General features: G+C 45.5%; 2 protein-coding genes across 3 annotated transcripts; one reads left to right on the plus strand and one right to left on the minus strand.

The window, feature by feature from the left end:
- Positions 1-1,074: 1,074 nt before the first annotated feature.
- LOC117970970 (zona pellucida sperm-binding protein 2-like) lies at positions 1,075-10,745 on the plus strand. 2 transcript variants are annotated; one of them, XM_059014577.1, is made up of 23 exons: positions 1,075-1,203; positions 1,435-1,490; positions 1,755-1,847; positions 1,925-2,049; positions 2,142-2,285; positions 2,835-2,912; positions 3,007-3,177; positions 3,449-3,545; positions 3,852-4,075; positions 4,601-4,754; positions 4,929-5,137; positions 5,447-5,564; positions 5,958-6,160; positions 6,456-6,573; positions 7,250-7,419; positions 7,706-7,803; positions 8,132-8,265; positions 8,382-8,432; positions 8,891-9,074; positions 9,468-9,600; positions 9,905-9,992; positions 10,101-10,199; positions 10,613-10,745. In XM_059014577.1, the coding sequence occupies exons 1-23, from the start codon at positions 1,172-1,174 to the stop codon at positions 10,711-10,713; spliced, it is 2,880 nt and encodes a 959-aa protein (XP_058870560.1). In that variant the 5' UTR covers positions 1,075-1,171; the 3' UTR covers positions 10,714-10,745. The 2 variants fall into 2 exon arrangements, with proteins under 2 accessions (XP_058870560.1, XP_058870561.1); XM_059014578.1 differs by lacking the exon at positions 1,435-1,490.
- Positions 10,746-13,774: 3,029 nt separating this feature from the next.
- On the minus strand, positions 13,775-22,851 carry LOC117404516 (uncharacterized). Its single transcript, XM_059014568.1, has 23 exons — positions 22,749-22,851; positions 22,459-22,514; positions 22,103-22,195; positions 21,893-22,017; positions 21,655-21,798; positions 21,018-21,095; positions 20,753-20,923; positions 20,421-20,517; positions 19,896-20,119; positions 19,240-19,393; positions 18,865-19,073; positions 18,458-18,575; positions 17,865-18,067; positions 17,427-17,544; positions 16,789-16,958; positions 16,415-16,512; positions 15,956-16,089; positions 15,787-15,837; positions 15,127-15,310; positions 14,619-14,754; positions 14,225-14,312; positions 14,015-14,113; positions 13,775-13,903 (listed from the first exon to the last, which is right to left on the minus strand). The coding sequence occupies exons 1-23, from the start codon at positions 22,778-22,780 to the stop codon at positions 13,803-13,805; spliced, it is 2,883 nt and encodes a 960-aa protein (XP_058870551.1). The 5' UTR covers positions 22,781-22,851; the 3' UTR covers positions 13,775-13,802.
- Positions 22,852-24,309: the final 1,458 nt, after the last annotated feature.

A 24,309-nucleotide genomic window follows, 5' to 3' on the forward strand; every position in this document is an offset into this window, starting at 1 on the left:
TTTTTTACGTATAATTACCCATTTATACAGTTGGGTTTTTACTGGAGCAATCTAGGTAAAGTACCTTGCTCAAGGGTACAGCAGCAGTGTCCCCCACCTGGGATTGAACCCACGACCCTCTGGTCAAGAGTCCAGAGCCCTAACCACTACTCCACACTGCTGCCCTATAATATACAATATAGGTCTGAAACGTGCAGTTTTGATAGGACCTGCACATTTTTCAGATTCAGATATCTTGTACTGTCTCAGTTTCACGCCCTATATATCATTTTACCCCATCAGTGTCTTTTTGTGTGTTACTGGCTGAAACTATATCAATCATTTTAATGATAGGAAGTCACTGAAGGGGTAGAACCGTTGAACCCGCCAGGGGGACCAAGGGGGTGCAGCACTGTCTGACAGCATGGCTTGGAAGCAGAGCATTATTTTAACCGAATGCAGTACCAGATATCGTGCATGCGTTTTTGCCATAAAGCGTTTCTTTCCAAACTGCACATGTGAGCACTTTATAAGGAATGACACAACATGGTTTCCTTACATAGCACTGTAATCAAAGTGTAACACAGCGTCAGTGTAGCTTGCTATACACACGTACACTATTATTGCACTACCTTTTTGGTAAGCAACAATGACTTACATCAGACACAGTAATGGAGTTATTGCAAAACCACAAACTCAGGTCTCCCGCGCAATTACCCAGACTCAATTAACACGCAACAGTAGAAATGATAAACCTTACACAGCAGCCTGCGGTTGAAAAGATTTAAAAAGACACAGTGAATCCTATAACTGTGCTTATTGTAGAGTCTGTTTCACTCCATTTAGCACTGCAGCATTATCAGATATAGGGACCTGCTGTATTCTGTGTATTTAGATTATTAAATGCAGTGGTTGTAATCAAAACTCTCTCTGAAGATTTGCCCAACTTTCCTCGGCGCTGCCTCGGGCGCGTGCGCATGATGAACACGCTCCTGTTTGTTCAGCAATTAAGATAATTACAATAAACTGATTATTAAGCCCAGGTGCTGCCGTCCCGATTGGGTGCACGCTGATTCAGACGGCTTTATATACCTGGAACCAGCCCGACTCTGGCAAGCGAGTATCGGATTCTTACTGTAGTGGGAAGAGGCGCTGCGGATTGGGTTTTTGTTTGCTGGCTTTTGAACGAAGGATGGGTATTATGGATTTTAAATTCCTTTTAGGGTAAGTTGGGTGTGTGTAATTTTTTTTCTCGTTTATATTGAGTTTTTGCTAGATAAACGTTTTTACTGTGTTTAAATTCAAATGGAGTCTATGCGGTTTTAGGCACGTTCGGTCTGTTTTAATTTCGCCGTCTTTTTAAAAGCAGTTGTTACGATAAAGGCATGAGTGGAGCCGGGTTTGTGTAGGATGGAGCAGCTGTCCATGAATAATGATTTCATTCGCTCTTTTCAGAGTTGCGTTGATGTGTATACTGCTGCCTTTGGATGCGCTGGCTCAAGAGCCGCCAGGTAAGCGGCGTTCACTTTGTTAGCTTGGGTTTCCAGCGCTTCGTGTAGTTTTATTTTGAAACAGTAAGTTTCTGGTGTGAAGCTGTTGATGCACGGGCTTTTGAAAAGCGCTCTGTACCTGCCCGTATCCTCCAGAGCGCTGTGCGTTGGAAGTACATTATTAAACTACTCGAGTGTGACTCTTTTAGTATTAAACACTATTTAGGTTAAATTCTCTTCCCATGGTAAGTGGGTGATTTCAAAGCCTCTCCTCTTCGCTCGCAGGAACCTTTGTTAATGAGTGTCGGGACCGACACTTCTGGATGAAGACTAAAAGAAGCTTCTTAATTGGAGGAAACTTCCGCTTCGATATCATCGGTAAGGGATATCTGAGCGCAGTGCGGGGGGAACAAGTTGGACTTGCAGGATAAATAAAATAACTTTTTTTTCTCAAGATAACGACGGCATTCACACTCTGGATGACAGCTACGCGGCGTCCTGTGGCTTTACCTACAGCTTTAATATCCAGGGTGATCTGATCTTCAGAGCTTCTTTCCTTGCCTGCCACGTCTCCAGCAAAGTGAGTCCTGGGCGGTCACGCTTGTCGGATGGCACGGTTATTGCAAGCGGAACTATCGCTGCTGAGCTCGACTGACTCTTTCTTCTCTTCAGAATGACGCAGAGTTTGGCTTGAGGTTCCGTTTCGTGCGCATCGACCAGTTCGGCAGAGAGACCTACTACCCGTTCTCTATGAGCTGCAGTACGGCCCAGCCGTGGTACCCCCGCGAAATCGTGTGCGAGGAGAACTACATGGAGGCAAGACCGCTCTCCAGGCCTGGGTTTGAGCTGTGGCCCCACTAGCTAGATATTTCATTGCCCCCAGATGCTCTAATGCTTCTACCAAGTTAGGTCTTTGGTCCATTATCCTAATGAGTTTCTAGGTATTTTTACGTAGCTGTTAAAATCAACTCACAATGCATTGACTATTAGGGGTGCAAGTGCTGACAGTCCCTGGGCTTGTCACTGTATTGTGAAGCAGTCAGATATGGGGGTGGAATTTGCTACTTCAAAGTATTCTTTACACACTTACTGCATGGCTTTAACTGGCTGTGGCTTCAGATCCCAGGACCCCCTAACAGGTTCATTGGAGTAGTTCTTGCCATTTATCATTTTGTAAAGTGTGATGGGCACAAATCAGGGGAGGTATGAACCTGAAGAGCTGTCTGTGCAGCATTCTCCCCCTTCTGATCAAGATAGAAATTGAGATTCAATGGGTTTAGCTCGGGGATGGCCCAGTCTGCAGAACTACAGGGATGCACTGAGTCTCTGCCTTCAACTAACCTTGAGTACATTCTGTCCTCTTAGATATCTGTCAGGAGAAATGTCCCTGAGATTGCCCATGAAGGAATAGGCACTGAAGACTGGCCAGCTGCTGTCCCTGCAGTAAGTAAAGCCATTCTGCTTGGGGTCTGGTGGTTTCATGAAACCAGACGAGCCCCTCTAATTCTGATCGGCTTCTCCATCTCCTGTGTTCCAGGCCCAGGAAGCCTTCATGTCGGTGTGGCAGGTTGTGTTCCACAAGACTGGCCAGCCGGCAAAACCCATGGATCCCTCCCTGGCTCACTCTCGGGGCTACAGAATCAACTCCACCTCCACTAGGATCCTCTTCCGCTCCCCATTTAACATGCCTGAATCGGAGATGCTAACGGTGAGAGCACTACAGAAACTGCACACTGACATCCAATACTGACCTGAAACCAATGTCAATGCAGTCCTGGTTTGAGGGGTGTTGGGACTTCCAATATCTAAAATATCCAGTTGCATGTTTAGCAAGTTTTATGTAGGTAGATCTCAAGACAGTTGCCACTTGTGCACAAGTTCTATATTTGTGCTCCATTCAAGTCAAGGTAGACTTGGGTCCATTTGTTTTTTTGTTCTTTTCTGTGCCTGAGTTCCCTCTGTCTTCCTTGCCATTCCAGGTTAATGGAATCCAGGTGGAAGCAATCAGGGCAACTGTCTTCTACAAGCAGAGGTGGATGGTGCTGTTGGTGGACACTTCTGCTGCCTGTACCAAGAGTAAGATCCTCTAAAGCTTGGGTATCCTTGCCAAGGTCCATATTGTATGTGCCAGAGGCCATGTGGAACTACTGTCACTGGTGCTTTAACTAGGCAATGTAGTTTTACTACAGCCATCTTTTTATTCTTTGAAATCTGGTTTGGAAGTAACATATATGCATGCTTGGACACTACAGGGTCTTGCCAGCTAATCAGGGGGGCATGGTCTGCAATATTCTCCATTGTCATCTGGTTGCACTTCCTGTTCTACAGGAATCCCTAATAGTTACTGCAGGAAGTTTATATCTGATTCCTTCCTGTTCCTAGATAATGGCACTTTTGATGGGATGAACTTGGCCTGGGTTTCCCCCAGAGTGCTCTCTCCACTGGTGCTGCATATTGAGAAGTTCCAGGACAAGGGTATTTCCATGGGTGTGGATGGGAAGCTGCTCGACCTCGCTACTATCCGAAGAAGGAACTATGACCTGAAAGTCAACGAGACCTTCATACAAATCTCCATTCCTTATGGTGCGGAGGGTGGCTACCTGAAGGTAACATAGGGCTTTACATGGAGGGGGTGGGGGGGGCTGGCTATGGAGTTTATTCACTGGCAACCAGGTAGGTTCAAGATCTGTGTTGCAATATTGTGGATGCTCTGTCTACTCAGTAATTCTAGGAGATTGACTGCAAGACAAAACTCTAATCTGCTACACACAGAATTTATGCTTGGCATGCACATGTACTTTACCTGCTGCTGGAAACACAGAATTGGTGCAGCCTGAATTTGACCTCCTACTGTAGGAGTTGTCTGACAACTTGTACACTTAGGTTGAGTGTCCTTGGTGCTTCTATAGATCAGCAATTTGACAGTTACATCCCCCTGCCTCATCTGTCATCTGGAACATGCCCCCATGGCAATCTTTTAGCTGACCCCAAATCTACTAGTGTTCATGTACACCTGGGGAGCTTTTAACATGCATACTGTATTGGCAAATCTCCCTACCCTTAACACAAACATGGTTACTTTGGCTGAGCCCCGACTGTACCCTAGTGACTACGCCCTTCTGTCTCTGCAGAGTCGTGTCATAAATAACCAGTACAACCGGGTCTATGCTATTGACCTGTACCTTGAGCACCAGTGGGCAGATGACCAGTGGGAAGCGACCCAGCACCGCTCCTTCAAGCCAGTCCGTACCCCCTTTATTGCTGAGACCCCCTTTGTCATCAACAGTGAGTACTGCCTGCTTTGCATCATGGACCATAGCCATGATTGGGTGCCTTCATAATGCAGCATAAAACATGAATAAATTTGTTTTGAGGGGGGGTGTCATGGATTTGAACACTAGACCTGGTTGTAAACCTACAATGCAAACCCTGTTAACATCTCAATGCCTGCTTTCCTAGATACCATCCCAGAAGAAAAGGTCTTCACAGTGACCCTTGGCATCTTCAACCCTGACGTTGAGCTGAAGAACCTGACCATCAATGGTGTTCCTCTGACCCTTCCTGAGGCCGTCAACCAAGGCATTGTGGTCACTGAGGTCCAGCACCCCAATGGCACCAAGTCTTTTGTCCTGAAGGTCCCCTTCACCCACCCACTCATCCCACAGAAGGTTGGGATGAAAGCATGCCTGTACATTCATAGAAACGAAAGCTTGGGGCCCCTGAGCTGGGTGACCTAAGGATGTTTGTTACCTGTATCCTCCATGCCAACATATACACTGAGGGTGCAAACTGAAACATTTCTTTTTATAGGCTTTACTGTTGTGCCCAGACCATGCCAGACTCTTTCTAGTAATGGCTATTGCCCACATTGCCCCAGATTCTGTGCAACTCTAATTCTAGAGTAGTGCATTCACACCCACTACAGGAGCACAGTTTCTGACTATTAGCTTCTTACACCTCTCGCTCTTCTCTGGCAGTACGTTGGCGATGGTGTCCGGGAGTTCACCTTGAATATCAACTACACCTTGAACATCCTCCCTGAGAACGAGCCTTATTTCCACCCAGCAACCATCGTGTGTCAGGTTAAGGATGTCAGTAAGTATTGGGTTAGAAGTGTCTCTGAACACTGGTATGACTGCCTAGACCTTCACAAGCCTCCCAACCGAAGGATCACTGAACTATTTGCATGCCCATGAAGGAATACTGATTCCCTGGGTGAAGGCCTGTACACACTTTCAACTTCATCTAGTTTAGAAGCATTTGTAACCTCTATAAGCTGCAAGCTAGCACACATGTCCTGGGATAACTTCTGCATGCTCTACCATGCATGCCCCCTAATATGCACCCCCTACTGGCATTTACTTTGAGTGCAATTGTTTAATGCACTGATACCCAGTTGAGGTGACTTCCAGCACTTTGCTAAAGACTGAGCTGTTGGCATCTGAAGGTGTGGTTGATTTTCTTGGTGTTCTTCCCCTGCCTCCCCAGTACTTCCTGTGATCAAGGGCTCTTGTACTGAGAACAGCATAGTCTTTGAAGGGACCCGTGGGAACATGGACTACTTCTGGGTCGTCTACATTGGGAAGTACCAGCTAACCTCTGAGCTGGCAGGAAACCGAGGCTACATATTCACCAACCTGACCAAGTTTATTGTGGAGGTGCCACTCTTCAGTGTTGGCTGCATCTATGAGGTAAGCATCCTCAGCCACTAGGAGTCCTACCTAGCAAGGACTCCTAGTGGCTGAACTGGGTGTTGCAGCATTAGTCTACTCCTGTGTCAGACCTCTCCTTGTTTAGGTGTATAGACACTAGTGTCTGAAGTTCCAGAACTTGAGACTTTGCAGCATGACTAGGCTGTCAAGCCTGCTTCTCTTGGTTGGGTATTGTGCTACCAACTGGGATAGCTATTAAGGGTTTTCTATAACTTGGTGCGCAGTTCAACCCATAATGAGCTCTAGGTCATTGTCCCTTGTTTTCTCTTTCCAGGATATCTCTCTCAGAGGCCTCTCTGTTCGAGTAGAACTGACCCTAAGGAGTGCTGCAACACTAGAGGTAGTGCTGTCATCCATACAGCGCTGTCAATTTCCTACCAAGCAGCTGCTAGGTAAGACTCCACAAAGGTGGGCTTGACTTTGTCTTGGTGCACTGCACCTCCCTGCTTCATACCTTGACAAAATACATGGGATTATTTAGCAGACGCCTTTATCCAAGGCGACTTGCAGAGACTAGCATCAGCTGCAGAGTCACTTACAATTATGTCTCCCCTGAAAGATGGAGCACAAGCAGGTTAAGTGACTTGCTCAGGGTCACACAATGAGTCAGTGGCTGAGGTGGGATTTGAACCGGGGACCTCCTGGCTACAAGCCTATTTCTTTAACCACTGGACCATACAGCCTCCTATAAACTACCTCCTAATGCACTATTTAGCTGTAGAGAATATTTCGGTGATCACATGTTGCTTGCAGTTTCAGTGTAACAATGGGTAATCCTTTACCCAACTTCTGAATGGTCTGCAGACCACCTTCTAGCTGATGCCAGTTCCTCGCTATACTCCTATTGGTAAAGGCTTATGCCATTAAACCTGCACCATAGAATCCCTTGCCTGTTGCTATCCAGAGCATGGCCACATTTTGCAATAGACTGCTCTTTTTTGAGCCTTGAAACCCCAATGTAGGTGTAGTCTAGAGGCCTCTTGGTGCATGGAAATCTCAAACTGACTCAAGCAGCACGTTCTTGTTTTTTAATGCATTGCTTGAATTCCACCCTTATTCTCTGTTCAGTGTGCATGCCTAATGGTGTGATGACGGTGGTGGCTGTGACCATGGAGCCCATACCAGTAGTGGAACCCAGCAAGACCACCCTGCTGGACAAGAGCTGCAAACCCAAAGAGTTTGACTCAACCAGGGCTCTCTTCACCTTCAGTGTGAACACCTGTGGGACCAGGAGCAAGGTGCTGGAGATCAATGCACTCGTCCTTCATACACAGTACTAAAAGCAAAGCCTGTATCCATATAGTTATCCCTAGAAGTGCTCTTTCATAAGATCTGTAACTAGCTTGGCATCTCTGCCCTAGAAAATACTACTGCAGGATTCCTTCCAATGTGGTGACTCCTGTTTAGTAGTCTTTAGATTTTGGGGGGGGGGGGGGGGGGGGGGTTTCAACAGCTGTTAATCTTTAGTATTGGAGGGAGGTCAGCTTTATTGATGGCATGCTGTTCTGGCTCCTGTGTTTTCAGATTGTGGGTAACTACCTGATCTATGAGAATGAGGTGGTGTATACCAGAGCGCTGTTCCCACCCAATGCTCCAGTCATCACTAGAGACTCTGAATACAGGTGAGCATGAGGAGTCCCTCCACTGTAGGGCAGTGACCAGTACAGCAATCCTACCTTGAGCTGCCAGAGATGGGCACTGCTACATGCATGAAGGGAACAACTTTAAATCCGCCCCCCCCCCCCCCCCCCCCCCAAGTTCTAAAACATAGAACTGAGCTGTACCAACATGAGATGCCCACTTGGGGCAAGTGCTATAATACCACTTGAGCTTCACTCTGCATGAGCTGTTTTAAATGAGAAATGTGTGTACATAACTCTACTCGTCTGCATTTAAAGACAGTCTTGTCAAATACTGCAAGTTAAGGGATCTGGTACAACTTTCTCCTAGGCTGACCATTCGTTGCCGCTACCCACTCAATGACACCGTGAAGCTACTAGCGGAAAGGAAGGCTGTCCCTGCCCCCTACTCTGGCAAAGGGCTTGGATCCCTGGAGTTCAATCCTTACAGCCAAGGCAGTGGAGGTATGGCTTCTCTAGTGCCTGGATTAGCTTGCCCAGTCTTGGTACACTATTGGTCAGCTCTTTCTCCTGCCTTCCAGTATCAACCTGCTTCTCTGACTCCAGTTTTGTTTTCACAGGCAGTAAGAAATTCGGAGGTGTCCTGGATCTCAAGGCCCGTATAGCGAGAGGTTGGTATCTGTGGACTTCGTAACTTGCCTGGCCAGATTGTGTTCTGTCGTCTTCACCCTGAACTCCCAAAGCCTTTTCCTTCTGATAGAACTACAACTCCCATAAGTCTCTGTTGCATGCCAACTATGCAAGGGTTAATCTTGTTGATGGAAACTAGATACTAAAATTGCACAGAAGCTGTTCTGTTTAATGGTGTGCCTCTTTTGCTTTCTCCTCCTTTTACAAGAAGCTTCAATTGCCAAAACAAAATGAGTATATTGGACAGCTGGATTCTTGAACTATTTTGCTTATCAGTCCAGATCTCGTATAGCTACATCGGTGGCTTAATAGTATAAAACATGCCATTGCAGAAGGAGTCCCACTCTGCCCAAACCATAGCTGTCCCTAACCCAGCAGGAATGGTGGCTCTACACATGGCAGTGTGCGAGGGCCCCTCAACCTCTCTCCTTCCCTCCAGATGTGTCCTACTCCCAGTTCTACTCTGCGTTCCCCGTGTCCCAGTCTATGCTGGAGCCCGTGTTCCTGGAGGTTGAGCTTCTGCACGCCCAGAACCTGTCTGACCAGCTCATCCTGCAGGACTGCTGGGCCACTGAGACCCCTGAACTGGATGCCAGCCCTCAATGGGACCTGGTCACTGACAGGTGAGGAAGTGGGCTAATGGTACTGAGGTGGAGTAGCCTGAACATTGATGTAGAGCTGAAGTGACTGCATTGCAGCATAACCTGTGCCTAAATGTACATGACTGGTAATCCTTGTTTTAAAGGCCACCTCAGCCTGTTGGCACCTTTTTTCAGTTTCAATGGCTTTTGTTTTCATAGTCATGAGTTGTTTTGATCTGTCTTAATCTACATATGGTACACCCATGGCTATTTAAGTCTGGTGGGAACTGAATGTGTAACAAACATTTAAGTTAATAGCCTTAACTATTATGATAGGATGCAGTAACATTCTAAAGAGTCCCTGCGCTTCAGTGATCAAGCGCCATGCCGTGACACCCAGTGTCATTACCCCCAACATCTCCTCTTTTACTGCAGCTGCCTGACCAGTGGAGACTCCTACAAGACCCAGTTCCACCCAGTGTCAGCCAGCACTCTCACCAAGAGCCCCCACCACCTCCAGAGGCTTGAGGTCCAAGCTCACTCTGAAGACCAAGTCCTCTGGAAACAGGTCGGTAGCGTTCAGTGAGCTCAACCTGAGCCTTCTGCTCTGCATGGTCTCCCTCTGCTTCATGCAGGTCCATCTACTCCTGCCAAGGGGCAGGGAAGTCGGCGGTTGTATCTGTATTCTAACTAGTTTTAAACCCTAATCCAGAACCTAAAGCCACTTCCTATTTAAATGAGAATGGAATGCCTCCAGGACCAGAAGTGGGCAGTTGTGCTCTAGAAATCACTTAGGCTGGATATGAAGAGGTTGTGTGTTTGAATCTGAACCAGGGCACTTCACCTATCTCCCTGCCCTTCATGTTTTGCAGGTGTACTTGCATTGTCTAGCTGTGGTCTGTGATTCTGAGAAGGCGGTTGCCTGCAGTAAGACCTGCATCGCTGGAGTGAAGAGATCAGGTAGGCAGGGTGTAGCTGGCCTCTCCTGCACTGGGGATGGGATGCACATTTATCGTGTGTGTACTCTGAATTGCTCCTTGGCTCTAACTCCTGGGGTTTGTCTTCCAGCCCGTAGTGTTGAGCTGGCAGACTCTGTCAAAGGCTACATTTCTGCTGGACCAGTCCAAATTGTACCAGAGGGGGGAATTGCTGGTGTCAAGGCAGTAGGTGAGCCATAAAGCATTAAGACACTAGTCCATTTACAACCCCCCACCCCAGCTGCCCCATCATGGAGTTCCTTTCTGGGGTGATGAAGGTTAGGAAACTCCTGCCATTGTGGTTCTTCCATGGCAAGCTTCATGTATTACACTAAAAGGAACCTGGAGCCAATATGGCACATACAGGGGCTGCAGTTTCTAAACTGATGCTCATCCCAGGCACTCTACAGAATCTAGTCACTACCCTAGCTGTGCTTTCAAACTGCAACCCTTCAAGGCTGATTAGCTCTTGCCTCTTCTAACCAACACAGTTGTCTCCTGGTAAGAGGCTCCTTCACTCGGCAGCACTGAGCCTCTTCCCCAGTGCCTGTGTTGAGTTATGTGGCTTCCTCAGGGTCCTAATTCTTGTTTTTATCTCTTCAGGTGAGACTCCTCTGGTCCCTTATATTCCAGTCTTGGGAGTTGCAGTGGGAGTCCTTCTACTTGTTGTTGTGGTTTTTGCTGTTAAAGCTATGAGATGTTAAGTTTCTAGTTTTAATAAAGATTTTGAACTGTCTGTCCTTGTGTGGTGGGTTTTATTTATAGTAAATGTGTGGAATATCACACACTTTTACATATAGCAATGTTCTGATTTAATTTTAGTTTGGTGTATTGGGACTTAACAAATTCATTATGCCTCTTAATATTAATGTCCCTTAAACTCTCTCTACATTATTACACTGAGGCAGTTAAAGGACACCTATTCAAATGTAAAGCTTTAACTTTGTGTTCAGCAATAAACTCCAAAAATAGCACAGATCTTTAGGGGCGAGTACTTATTTCTTAGCAGACACCCTTATCCAGGGCAACTTACAATTGTTGCAAGATATCACATTATCTATCTTTGGGGTACCTCCACTGTTTAATCCAGATATATATTTATTGCTACTTGTAGGATGCATTCTCTTCCACTTCATCATATATATTTTCAAATAGGTATTTAACTCACATTAACTAGAATTTATTTTTCTATATGGGGTTACCCTAATGGCATTTTGAAATTCTGAAACAAACCTATTCAGGGCTTCTGATTTCTGCAGAATGTAAAAATGAAATTGGTCACTTTCACATGTTAGAATTTTCAATACATCTAGATTGAAAGTGAAGCTGGGCACACTTTCAATTATCTTCCATTAAAGAGGAGTCACTTTAATATGCAAATAAATCTTGCAATTTAGAAGCCCATTTTATTTGTTTCAGAGAAATTAAGTGAAATCATTTCTACTATTAACCTGTTTCTCAGTGTGTGTAATTGAGATACATGAATGGCTTAAGAGGTGTCAATTAAATTCTTCAAGGAGGGCAGAAAAATGTATTCCTGGAGAGAGGAGTAAACCATGAATTTCCCAGTCCAACAGATACAATGTCCTTGAGTAGCTTTCAAACATTTGTAAGACCTCACTCTTAATCGTGTGTGTGTGGCTCTTATTTTAGACATAACTGCATTTGTTAAAACTCTGAACTTAAGAAAACTGCAAAATCCACCACAGCATGATTTGCTTGTGTTCTCAGTCAGTGGTGATCACACCATGACTGTTCAGTGGAATGCAGTTCCATCAATGAGGAACGCTGATTAACCCACAAGCTCCTGAAGAGGTAAAACTGTACTCCAGTTCAGGAAGTAATTGCTTTAACAAGTGTTTATTATCTGGCAGATGCCTTTATCCCAAGAATGCAACACAACAAACAAAACTGCCTTTGAGATCAACTTCAAAGTTTTATATATTCTAAAACAAATGGGGCCGAAGTGAATTGCTTCAGGTTAGGATTGGTCTTGATGTCACCAAAACCCCTCGATGCAATTATAACCTTGTAATTCACTGAATTTCAATTTGGAACCGGCAATTATTTTCTCCCCAATTTGGAAAGCCCATTTTTATTTTTTTTTAATTTCAACCCAACTCTTCCCCGGGTGACTTGGGAAAGGCCTAGGAAACGCATGAGCTGCGAGGCACCGCTAGCGGGGAGCGGCAAAATGCCGCACATATCACTCAGCTATTATTTCAATTAGAGTGAACACACCTTAACGAAAAAATGACGTTGCATTAGTGTCACAGCAGCAGAATTTTAGAATTTGCTCAAACATTTTTTCCCGCAGCGGCAAATCTGGGTCTAGCCAATCAGGTCCATGGTGTGGGATACATCATGTCTTGATGAACTCCATCAACAGGGAGGCACTGCTGACAGCTGAAGTTTCTCAGCATCCCGAGCTCTCTGATTATAAAAATAAGAATTTCAAGCATGCGGGTTATGGGTCTATTGAATGATCCAAAACAAATACTAACCGCTTACACCCTGCATTAATCCAGTTACTTCATTTCTCAGATATACATGTCAAGTAATTAACTAGTTACCAGCCGACTGATTATCGTGTACACAATTGCAAAGAACGTGATCCTTTTTCCCCTCAATAGCAGCTCCTATACAATGTATAGCTACAGAACCACAGCCCAGTCTTCTTAAGTGCGGTGCTGGGTATATAACAGCGGTTTCTTTGTAGAAAAAGGCTTTCACGTTGTATCCCAAAATAAATATATTTTACATACATGTCCTTTAGTAAATGCAAGGCAAATATTTGAGTGGTGTTCTGATATGGGAACTTTAGACCCTGATAATTTCTGGAGATGATCATGGTCGTTCACTCTGGGTTCAAGCAGTGAAAGTGTATGTTTGTGCTTGTCAGTCATTGGAAATTCAGTCCTTGTTATCCTTCAACATGATGCAGTGCAGTTTGGATGAACAAACCCCACAAAAGGTCCAGTTGGCAGAACTGCGACAGCAATTAGGTTAACAGTAATAACTAATCAAATCAACACATCGTGGGGTATCCTTTATCTTTTGGATAAGCAAGTCTGTCAAACCCTGAATTACTTTAATTTAGAGAATTACTTTCCTTAGGTCAAGCTCTGCAACTGAGCATTTGTCCGGTCGTTCTTTCTGTAAATGATTGAATACAAGACTTACACACACTACACCAAAACCACTGTTTGAAATTCATGCAATAAAAGATCCAATTAAATTTAAATCACTTATAATCAAATTGTTAGTATCAATATTGGTAAACAATTTGTTTTAAACAAGACACTGTATGCTTAACAGTGGAATGTGTTTTTTTTTTAAAAAAAAAAAAAAAAAAAAACCACACACAACCAGAACCTATAAACTCAATCTGAATTAAAGACCAAGCAAGCTCACGCTACATCATTGTCTAGACTAGCTTAAAGAAATCTAAATGGAGATTTTATTACACTGGTAACAAGACAGAAGTCATTAGGTAAATCCTAATATATAAGTGAGTCACAACTGTCTGCCATGGGCAGATCGTGATAAAATAAAACCTTAATATTTTGCAAGTTCCATCTTGAATTACATCATTCTTTAAAAAACACCACACACCTTAAACACTAGTGCATTTCCTGCAGAACTCTTCACAATTATAATACAATATTTTGCCCAATATACCAAGTAAAACCAGAGCTCTCCTGGTTTAGAACTATCTTTCAACATCAGAAAATGTGGAACAAAGAATTAATCAGGAGACACGAGTTCAGGCTTAAGTCTTTATTAAATGCAATTAACATCTCGTAGCTTTAATAGCAAAAACCACAACAGCAAGTAGAAGGACTCCCACTGCAACTCCCAAGACTGGAATATAAGGGGCCAGAGGAGTCTCACCTGAAGAGATAAAAGCAAGAATTAGGATCCTGAGGAAGCCACATAGAACCCAACACAGGCACTGGGGAAGAGGCTCAGTGCTGCCGAGTATTTTAATACTTCACTGCTCACCTGCTGCACCAACACTGGCAATTCCCCCCTCTGGTACAATATGGACTGGTCCAGCAGAAACGTAGCCTTTGACAGAGTCTGCCAGCTCAACACTACGGGCTGGAAGACAAACCCCAGGAGTTGAGCCAAGGAGCAATTCAGAGTTTACACACACACGATAAATGTGCATCCCATCCCCAGTGCAGGAGAGGCCAGCTACACCCTGCCTACCTGATCTCTTCACTCCAGTGATGCAGGTCTTACTGCAGGCAACCGCCTTCTCAGAATCACAGACCACAGCTAGACAGTGCAAGTACACCTGCAAAATATGAATGTCACCTAGATAGGTGACATGCCCTGGTACAGAGTAAAAAACACACAACCCCTTCATATCCAGCCTAAGTGATTTCTAGAGCACAACTGCCCACTTCTGGTCCTGGAGGCATTCCATTCTCATTTAAATAGGAAGTGGCTTTAGGTTCTGGATTAGGGTTTAAAACTAGTTAGAATACAGATACAACAGCCAGCTTCCCTGCCCCTTGGCAGGAGTAGATGGACCTGCATGAAGCAGAGGGAGACCATGCAGAGCAGAAGGCTCAGGTTGAGCTCACTGAACGCTACCAACCTGTTTCCAGAGGACTTGGTCTTCAGCAGACCGAGCCTGGACCTCAAGCCTCTGGAGGTGGTGGGGGCTCTTGGTGAGAGCACTGGCTGACACTGGGTGGAACTGGGTCTTGTAGGAGTCTCCACTGGTCAGGCAGCTGCAGTAAGAGGAGATGTTGGGGGTAATGACACTGGGTGTCACAGCATGGAGCTTGATCACTGAAGCGCAGGGACTCATTTCAGAAAGTTACTGCATTCTATCATGATAGTTAAGGCTATTAACTTAGATGTTTGTTACAGTCAGTTCCCACCAGACTTATAGCCATGGGTGTACCATATGTAGATTAAAGACAGATCAAATAAAACTCATGGACTACACACCATTGAAACTGAAAAGGAGCCAACAGGCTGAGGTGGCCTTTAAAATCAGGATTACCAGTCATGTACATTTAGGTACAGGTTATGCTGCAATGCAGTCACTTCAGCTCAGTACCATCAGCCCACTTCCTCTTGCAGCCCCACCTCCTCACCTGTCAGTGACCAGGTCCCATTGAGGGCTGGCATCCAGTTCAGGGGTCTCAGTGGCCCAGCAGTCCTGCAGGATGAGCTGGTCAGATAGGTTCTGGGGGTGCAGGAGCTCAACCTCCAGGAACAGGGGCTCCAGCATAGACTGGGACACAGGGAACGCAGAGTAGAACTGGGAGTAGGACACATCTGGAGGGAAGGAGAGAGGTTGTGGGGCCTCGCACACTGCCATGTGTAGAGCCACCATTTCTGCTGGGTTAGGGAAGGCTATGGTTTGGGCACAGTGGGGCTCTTTCTGCAATGGCATATTTTGTACTAGTAAGCCACAGATGTAGCTATACTAGATCTGGACTGAAATACGCAAAATAGTTCAAGAATCCAGCTGTCCAATATACTCTGTTTTGGTAATTAAAGCTTCTTATTGTAAAAGGAGGAGAAAGCAAAGAGGCACACCATTAAAAAAACAGAACAGCTTCTGCATGTGCAATTTTAGTGTCTTGTTCCCCCCCCCCCCCCCCATCAACTAACAAGTTAAAGCCTTGCATAGCTGGCATGCAGAGACTCATGGGCATTTTAGTTCTACAAGGAAAAGGCTTCGGGAATTCAGGGTGAAGACTACAGAACATAATCTGGCCAGGCAAGTTACGAAGTCCACCGATACCAACCTCTTGCTATACGGGCCTTCAGATTCAGGACATCTCTGAATTTCTTACTGCCTGTGAAAGCAAACAGAACTGGAGTCAGAAGCAGGTTGATACTGGAAGGCAGGAGAAAGAGCTGACCAATAGTGTGCCAGGACTGGGCAAGCTAATCCAGGCAATAGAGAAGCCATACCTCCACTGCCTTGGCTGTAAGGATTGAACTCCAGGGATCCAAACCCTCTGCCAGTGTAGGGGGCAGGGACAGCCTTCCTTTCAGCTAGCAGCTTCACAGTGTCATTGAGGGGGTAGCGGCAACGAATGGTCAGCCTAGGAGAAAGTCATACCAGATCCCTTAAATTATGTGCAGTATTTGACAAGACTGTCAGTGCCTTTAAATGCAGTGAAGTAGTGTTATGTACACACCTCATTTAAAACAGCTCATGCAGAGTGAAGCTCAAGTGGTATTGTAGCACTTGCCCCAAGTGGGCATCTCATGTTGGTACAGCTCAGTTCTATGTTCTAGAACTTAGTAGGGGGGGGGGGGATTTAAAGTTGTTCCCCTCATGCATGTGGCAGTGCCCATCTCTGGCAGCTCAAGGTAGGATTGCTGTACTGGTCACTGCCCTACAGTGGAGGGACTCCTCATGCTCACCTGTATTCAGAGTCTCTGGTGATGACTGGAGCATTGGGTGGGAACAGCGCTCTGGTATACACCACCTCATTCTCATAGATCAGGTAGTTACCCACAATCTGAAAACACAGGAGCCAGAACATGCCATTAATAAAGCTGACCTCCCTCCAATACTAAAGATAGTAACCGCTATTGACAACCCCCCCTCCAAAAAGAATCTGAAGACTGCTAAACAGGAGTCCCCACATTGCAAGGAATCTTGCAGTAGTGTTTTCGAGGGCAGAGATGCCAAGCTAGTTACAGATCTGATGAAACAGCACTTGTAGGGATAACTATGGATACAGGCTTTGCTTTTAGCACTGTGTATGAAGGATGAGTGCATTGATCTCCAGCACCTTGCTCCTGGTCCCACAGGTGTTCACACTGAAGGTGAAGAGAGCCCTGGTCGAGTCAAACTCTTTGGGTTTGCAGCTCTTGTCCAGCAGGGTGGTCTTGCTGGGTTCCACTACTGGTATGGGCTCCATGGTCACAGCCACCACCGTCATCACACCATTAGGCATGCACACTGAACAGAGAATAAGGGTGGAATTCAAGCAATGCATTAAAAACAAGAATGTGCTGTGACATTTCCATGCACCAAGAGGCCTCTAAACTACACCTACATTGGAGTGAAGGGTTAAAAAAAAAAAAAAAAAAAAAAAAAGCAGTCTATTGCAAAATGTGGCCATGCTCTGGATAGCAACAGGCAAGGGATTCTATGGTGCAGTTTTAAATGGCAGAAGCCTTTACCAATAGGGGTATAGAGGGGAACTGGCATCAGCTAGGTGGTCTGCAGACCATTCAGAAGTTGGGTAAAGGATTACCCATTGTTGCACTGAAACTGCAAGCAACATGTGATCACTGAAATATTCTCTACAGCTAAATAGTGCATTAGGAGGTAGTTTATAGTCAACACATGTATATTGTCAAGGTATAGAAGCAGGGAGGTGCAGTGCACCAAGACAGTGTCAAGCCCACCTTTGTGGAGTCTTACCTAGCAGCTGCTTGGTAGGAAATTGACAGCGCTGTATGGATGAAAGCACTACCTCTAGTGTCGCAGCACTCCTTAGGGTCAGTTCTACTCGAACAGAGAGGCCTCGGAGAGAGATATCCTGGAAAGAGGAGACAAGGGACACACTGGGGCAGTCACCTAGAGCTCATTATGGGTTGAACTGTGCACCAAGTTATAGAAAACCCTCAATAGCTATCCCAGCTGGTAGCTCAATACCAGACCAAGAGAAGCAGGCTTGACAGCTTAGTCATACTGCAATACGCTTCAGCAAGGTATCCATTGGCTCAGATTTCAGGCACTAGTGTCTATACATCTAAACAGTGAGAGGTCTCACACAGGACTGGACTAATGCTACAACACCCAGTTCAGACACTAGGAGTCCTTGCTAGGTAGGACTTCAGTGTCCCCAAGGATACTTACCTCATAGATGCAGCCAACACTGAAGAGTGGCACCTCCACAATAAACTTGGTCAGGTTGGTGAGTATGTAGCCTCGGTCTGCTGCCAGCTCAGAGGTTAGCTGGTGCTTCCCAATGTAGACGACCCAGAAGTAGTCCATGTTCCCACGGGTCCCTTCAAAGACTATGCTGTTCTCAGTACAAGAGCCCTTGATCACAGGAAGTACTGGGGAGGCAGGGGAAGAAAAACAATATCAACCACACCTTCAGATGCCAACAGTCCAGTCTTTATCAAAGTGGTGGAAGTCACCTCAACTGGGTATCAGTGCATTCAATATAATTGCACTCAAAGTAAATGCCAGTAGGGGGTGCATATTAGGGAGCATGCATGGTAGAGCATGCAGAAGTTCTCAGGACATGTGTGCTAGCTTGCAGCTTATGGAGGTTACAAATGCTGCTAAACTAGATGAAGTTGAAAGTGTGTACAGGCCTTCACCCAGGGAATCAGTATTCCTTCATGGGCATGCAAATAGTTCAGTGATCCTTCGGTTGGGAGGCTTGTGAAGGTCTAGGCAGTCATACCAGCGTTCAGAGACACTTCTACGCCAATACTTACCGACATCCTTAACCCGACACACGATGGTTGCCGGGTGGAAATAAGGCTCGTTCTCAGGGAGGATGTTCAAGGTGTAGTTGATATTCAAGGTGAACTCCCGGACACCATTGCCAATGTACTGCCAGAGAAGAGCAAGAAGTGTAAGAAGCTAGAATAGTCAAACTGTGCTCCTGTAGAGGGTGTGAATGCACTACTATAGAATTAGAGTTGCACAGAATCTGGGGCAACAGCCATTACTAGAAAGATAATCCGACATGGTCTATGGCAGAAGTGTAAAGCCTGTGAAGAAATGTTTCAGCTAGCACCCTCAGTGCAGTGTGTATGTTGGCATGGAGGATACAGATACAAACATCCTTAAGCCACCCAAGCTTTCATTTATGAAAGTACAGGCATGCTTTCATCCCCACCTTCTGTGGGATGAGTGGGTGGGTGAAGGGGACCTTCAGGACAAAAGACTTTGTGCCATTGGGGTGCTGGACCTCAGTGACCACAATGCCTTGGTTGACTGCCTCAGGAAGGGTCAGAGGGACCCCATTGATGGTCAGGTTCTTCAGCTCAACGTCAGGGTTGAAGATGCCAAGGGTCACTGTGAAGACCTTTTCTTCTGGGATGGTATCTAGGAAAGCAGGCATTGAGATGTGAACAGGGTTTGCATTGAAGATTTACAACCAGGTCTAGTGTTCAAGTCCATGACGCCCCCCCTCAATGTGCATGTTTTATGCTGTATTATGAAGACACCCAATCATGGCTATGGTCCATGATGCAAAGCAGGCGGTACTCACTGTTGATGACAAAGGGGGTCTCAGCAATAAAGGGGGTGCGGACTGGCTTGAAGGAGCGGTGCTGGGTCGCTTCCCACTGGTCATCTGCCCACTGGTGCTCAAGGTACAGGTCAATGGCATAGAGCCGGTTGTACTGGTTATTTATAACACGACTCTGCCGAGACAGAAGAGCGTGGTCACTAGGGTACAGCCGGGGCTCAGCCAAAGTAACCATGTTTGTGTTAAGGGTAGGGAGACTTGCCAATACAGTATGCATGTTAAGCTCCCCAGGTGTACATGAAAACTAGTAGATTTGGGGTCAGCTAAAACATTGCCATGGGGGCATGTTCCAGATGACATAAGGAGGCAGGTGGATGTAACTGTCAAATTGCTGATCTATAGAAGCACCAAGGACACTAAACCCAAGTGTACAAGTTATCAGACAACTCTTACAGTAGGAGGTCAAATTCAGGCTGCACCAATTCTGTGCTTCCAGCAGCAGGTAAAGTACATGTGCATGTCAAGCATAAATTCTGTGTGTAGCAGACTGGAGTTTGGTCTTGCAGTCAATCGCCTAGAATTACCGAGTAGACAGAGCATCCACAATATTGCAACACAGATCCTGAACCTGCCTGGTTGCCAGTGAATAAACTCCTCCATGTAAAGCCCTATGTTACCTTCAGGTAGCCACCCTCCGCACCATAAGGAATGGAGATTTGTATGAAGGTCTCATTGACTTTCAGGTCATAGTTCCTTCTTTGGATAGTAGCGAGGTCAAGCAGCTTCCCATCCACACCCATGGAAATACCCTTGTCCTGGAACTTCTCAATATGCAGCACCAGTGGAGAGAGCACTCTGGGGGAAACCCAGGCCAAGTTCATCCCATCAAAAGTGCTATTATCTAGGAACAGGAAGGAATCAGTTACTGCAGCAAGTTTATATCCATTAGGGATTCCTGTAGAACAGGAAGTGCAACCAGATGGCAATGGAGAATATTGCAGACCATGCCCCCTCCGATTAGCTGGCAAGATCCTTTAGTGTCCAAGCATGCATATATGTTACTTCCAAACCAGGTTTCAAAGGAAAAGAAACCTGTAGTAAAACTACATTGCCTAGTTAAAGCACCAGTGACAGTAGCACCACATGGCCTCTGGCACAAAATATGGACCTTTGCAAGACACCCAAGCTCTAGAGGATCTTACTCTTGGTACAAGCAGCTGAAGTGTCCACCAACAGCACCATCCACCTCTGCTTGTAGAAGACAGTTGCCCTGATCGCTTCCACTTGGATTCCATTAACCTGGAATGGCAAGGAAGATAGAGGGAACTCAGGCACAGAACACAACAAAAAGGACTCAGACTACCTTGACACTAATGGAGCAAGAATATACAACTTATGTACAAGTGGCAACTGTCTAGAGATCTACAGACAGACTGCTGCTAAACATGCAACTGGATATTTTAGAAGATACTGCATTGACATTGGTTTCAGGTCAGTATTGGATGTCAGTGTGCAGTTTCTGTAGTGCTCTCACCGTTAGCATCTCCGATTCAGGCATGTTAAATGGGGAGCGGAAGAGGATCCTAGTGGAGGTGGAGTTGATTCTGTAGCCCCGAGAGTGAGCCAGGGAGGGATCCATGGGTTTTGCCGGCTGGCCAGTCTTGTGGAACACAACCTGCCACACTGACATGAAGGCTTCCTGGGCCTGGAAAACAGGAGATGGAGAAGCCAATCAGAATTAGAGGGGCTAATCTGGTTTCATAAAACCACCAGACCCCAAGCAGAGTGGCTTTACTTACTGCAGGAACAGCAGCTGGCCAGTCTTCAGTGCCTATTCCTTCATGGGCAATCTCAGGGACATTTCTTCTGACAGATATCTAAAGAGGACAGAATGTTCAAGGTTAGTTGAAGGCAGAGGTGCAGTGCATCCCTGTAGTTCTGCAGACTGTGGGCCATCCCCGAGCTAAACCCATTGAATCAATTTCTATCTTTCAGAAGGGGCGAATGCTGCACAGACAGCTCTTCAGGTTCATACCTTCCCTGAGTTTAACAAGGATTTGTGCCCATCACACTTTACAAAAACAGGGAAAATGGCAAGAACTACTCCGATGAACCTGTTAGGAGGTCCTGGGATCTGAAGCCACAGCCAGTTAAAGCCATGCAGTACTTGTGTGAAAATACCTTGAAGTAGCAAATTCCACCCCCATATCTTCGACTGCTTAACTATACAGTGACAAGCCCAGGGACTGTCAGCACTTGCACCCCTAAAGCAATGCATTGTGGGTTGATTTTAACAGCTATGTAAATCTACCGAGAAACTCATTAGGATAATGGACCAAAGAGCTAACTTGGTAGAAGCATTAGAGCATCTGGGGGCAATGAAATATCTAGCTAGTGGGGACGCAGCTCAAACCCAGGCCTGGAGAGTGGTCTTGCCTCCATGTAGTTCTCCTCGCACACGATTTCGCGGGGGTACCACTGCTGGACCGTACTGCAGCTCATGGAGAACGGGTAGTAGGTTTCTCTGCCGAACTGGTCGATGCGCACGAAACGGAACCTCAAGCCAAACTCTGCGTCATTCTGAAGAGAAGAAAGAGTCAGTCTCGAGCTCAGCAGCGATACATCCGCTTGGAATAACCGGGCCATCCGACAAGCGTGACCGCCCAGGACTCACCTTGCTGGAGACGTGGCAGGCAAGGAAAGAAGCTCTGAAGATCAGATCACCGGGGATATTAAAGCTGTAGGTAAATCCACAGGACGCTGCGTATCTGTCATCCAGAGCGTGAATGCCGTCATGATCTTAAGAAAGAAAAAAGTTATTTTTTTTATCCTGCAAGTCCAGCTTGTTCCTTCCTTCCCCCCCCGGCACTCGGATATTCCTTACCGATGATATCGAAGCGGAAGTTTCCTCCAATTAAGAAGCTTCTTTTAGTCTTCATCCAGAAGTGTCGGTCCCGACACTCATTAACAAAGGTTCCTGCGAGCGAAGAGGAGAGGCTTTGAAATCCCCCACTTAACATGGGAAGAGAATTTAACCTAAAGTGTTCTTAATACCAAGAGTCACACTCGAGTAGTTTAATAATGTACTAAAACGCACAGCGCTCTGGAGGATACGGGCAGGTACAGGAGCGCTTTTCAAAAGCCCTCGACAGCTTCACACCAGAAACTTACTGTTTCAAAATAAAACTACATGAAGCGCTGGAAACTCAAGCTGTAACAAATAAAGTGAACGCCGCTTACCTGGCGGCTCTTGCGCCAGCGCATCCAAAGGCAGCAGTATACACATCAACGCAACTCTGAAAAGAGCGAATGAAATCATTATTCATGGACAGCTGCTCCATCCAACACAAACCCGGCTCCACTCACGCCTTTATCGTAGCGACTGCTTTTAAAAAAAGACGACGAAATTAAGACAGACCGAACATGTCTAAAACCGCATAGACTCCATTTGAATTTAAAACTCAGTAAAAACGTTTATCTAGCAAAAACTCAATATAAACGAGAAAAAACATTAAACACACCCAACTCACCCTAAAAGGAGTTTAAAATCCATGATACCCATCCTTCGTACAACACACAATCCGCAGCGCGCCTCTTCACAGTACAGTAAGAATCCGATACTCGCGTGCCAGAGTCGGGCTGGTTCCAGGTATATAAAGCCGTCTGAATCAGCGTGCGCCCAATCGGGACGGCAGCACCTGGGCTTAATAATCAGTTTATTGTAATTATCTTAATTGCTGAACAAACAGGAGCGTGTTCATCATGCGCACGCGCCCGAGGCAGCGCCGAGGAAAGTTGGGCAAATCTTCAGAGAGAGTTTTGATGACAACCACCCGCATTTAATAATCTAAATACACAGAATACAGCAGGTCCCTGTATCTAATAATACTGCAGTGCTAAATGGAGTGAAACAAACTCTACAGTTAAGACAGTTTCAGGCTACTATTTCAGTTACACAGTCCAATAAAAAGGATCATATGCTATGACAACGTTTATGTCCATATTAATAGCTTCAGATTAAGATCAGTTTGCTGTAGTTTGTGGAATATTTGGGACGAATTTAATAAAGCAGATTGAGATTTGAGAATTGGTCTCTAACTGTTCTAGCGTCTGCAGTGCAGTAGATGCCGGTTATTAGCAACCCTGATAAAAACAACAACTTTCGGTTATTAACAACGTTTTCACAGGAACCAATCCCGTCCCATAGACTTTAATGTTAACGGAATTCGGATATTAGCAACTGCACGCCGCTTATTGACAACTTTATTGCTAGTTGCCGGCGGTACAGAGCGCACTTGCATGATTTATGCGCATGCGTCTTGCCGCTATTATAACACTGATTTCACAACCGCGTATTTTTGGTGGACTGAGGGCAGCAGTGTGGAGTAGTGGTTAGGGCTCTGGACTCTTGACCGGAGGGTTGTGGGTTCAATCCCCAGTGGGGGACACTGCTGTTGTACCCTTGAGCAAGGTACTTTACCTAGATTGCTCCAGTAAAAAAACACCCCAACTGTATAAATGGGTAATTATATGTAAAAATAATGTGATATCTGTATAATGTGATATCTTGTAACAATTGTAAGTCGCCCTGGATAAGGGCGTCTGCTAAGAAATAAATAATAATAATAATAATAATAATAATAATAATAACTGAGGCAGAATCGTGGCTTTGAAACCGCATACCAAGCTGCACGCAAAATTGAGATGGATTTACAGCGGGAGGTGGTGCATTGTAAAAAAAAAAAAAAAAGCAGACAACGTTGGACAATTTCTTATTTTAAAATTGTGTTGTTTAGAATTGATTGTAAGTTGAACGCATCTTTTTCTGTTTGCTTTACTCATTGTAAGGACAATTGTAGCGCATCGTTGTGTAGCGCTGTTTAAACCGACTCACTTTTGGCGTTACACACGGGTGGAGTAAACTGTTCTATGTTTGGGTATTTCGTGTTTCTCATGTTAATATAACACTGTAACATTTAAAACATGTATTTCGGCTCCGTATTTGTACTACAGTATATAAGGTTCTATATTATACACTTGAAAACGGGGGCTTTTCGCTTATTGGGAACTTTCGGTTAATGACAACTTTTT

The sequence above is a fragment of the Acipenser ruthenus genome, chromosome 48 (assembly GCF_902713425.1).
Source record: "Acipenser ruthenus chromosome 48, fAciRut3.2 maternal haplotype, whole genome shotgun sequence".
In the NCBI taxonomy this organism is placed as follows: Eukaryota; Metazoa; Chordata; class Actinopteri; order Acipenseriformes; family Acipenseridae; genus Acipenser; species Acipenser ruthenus.

Coding starts and splice junctions, on each gene's coding strand:
- LOC117970970 (XM_059014577.1), top strand. CDS start 1,172: ATGGGTATTATGGATTTTAAATTCCTTTTAGG. Junction 4,755..4,928: donor GACCCCCTTTGTCATCAACA/GTGAGTACTGCC, acceptor CTGCTTTCCTAG/ATACCATCCCAGAAGAAAAG. Junction 6,161..6,455: donor GTGTTGGCTGCATCTATGAG/GTAAGCATCCTC, acceptor TTCTCTTTCCAG/GATATCTCTCTCAGAGGCCT.
- LOC117404516 (XM_059014568.1), bottom strand. CDS start 22,780: ATGGGTATCATGGATTTTAAACTCCTTTTAGG. Junction 17,545..17,864: donor GTGTTGGCTGCATCTATGAG/GTAAGTATCCTT, acceptor TCCTCTTTCCAG/GATATCTCTCTCCGAGGCCT. Junction 14,313..14,618: donor ACCAAGTCCTCTGGAAACAG/GTTGGTAGCGTT, acceptor CATATTTTGCAG/GTGTACTTGCACTGTCTAGC.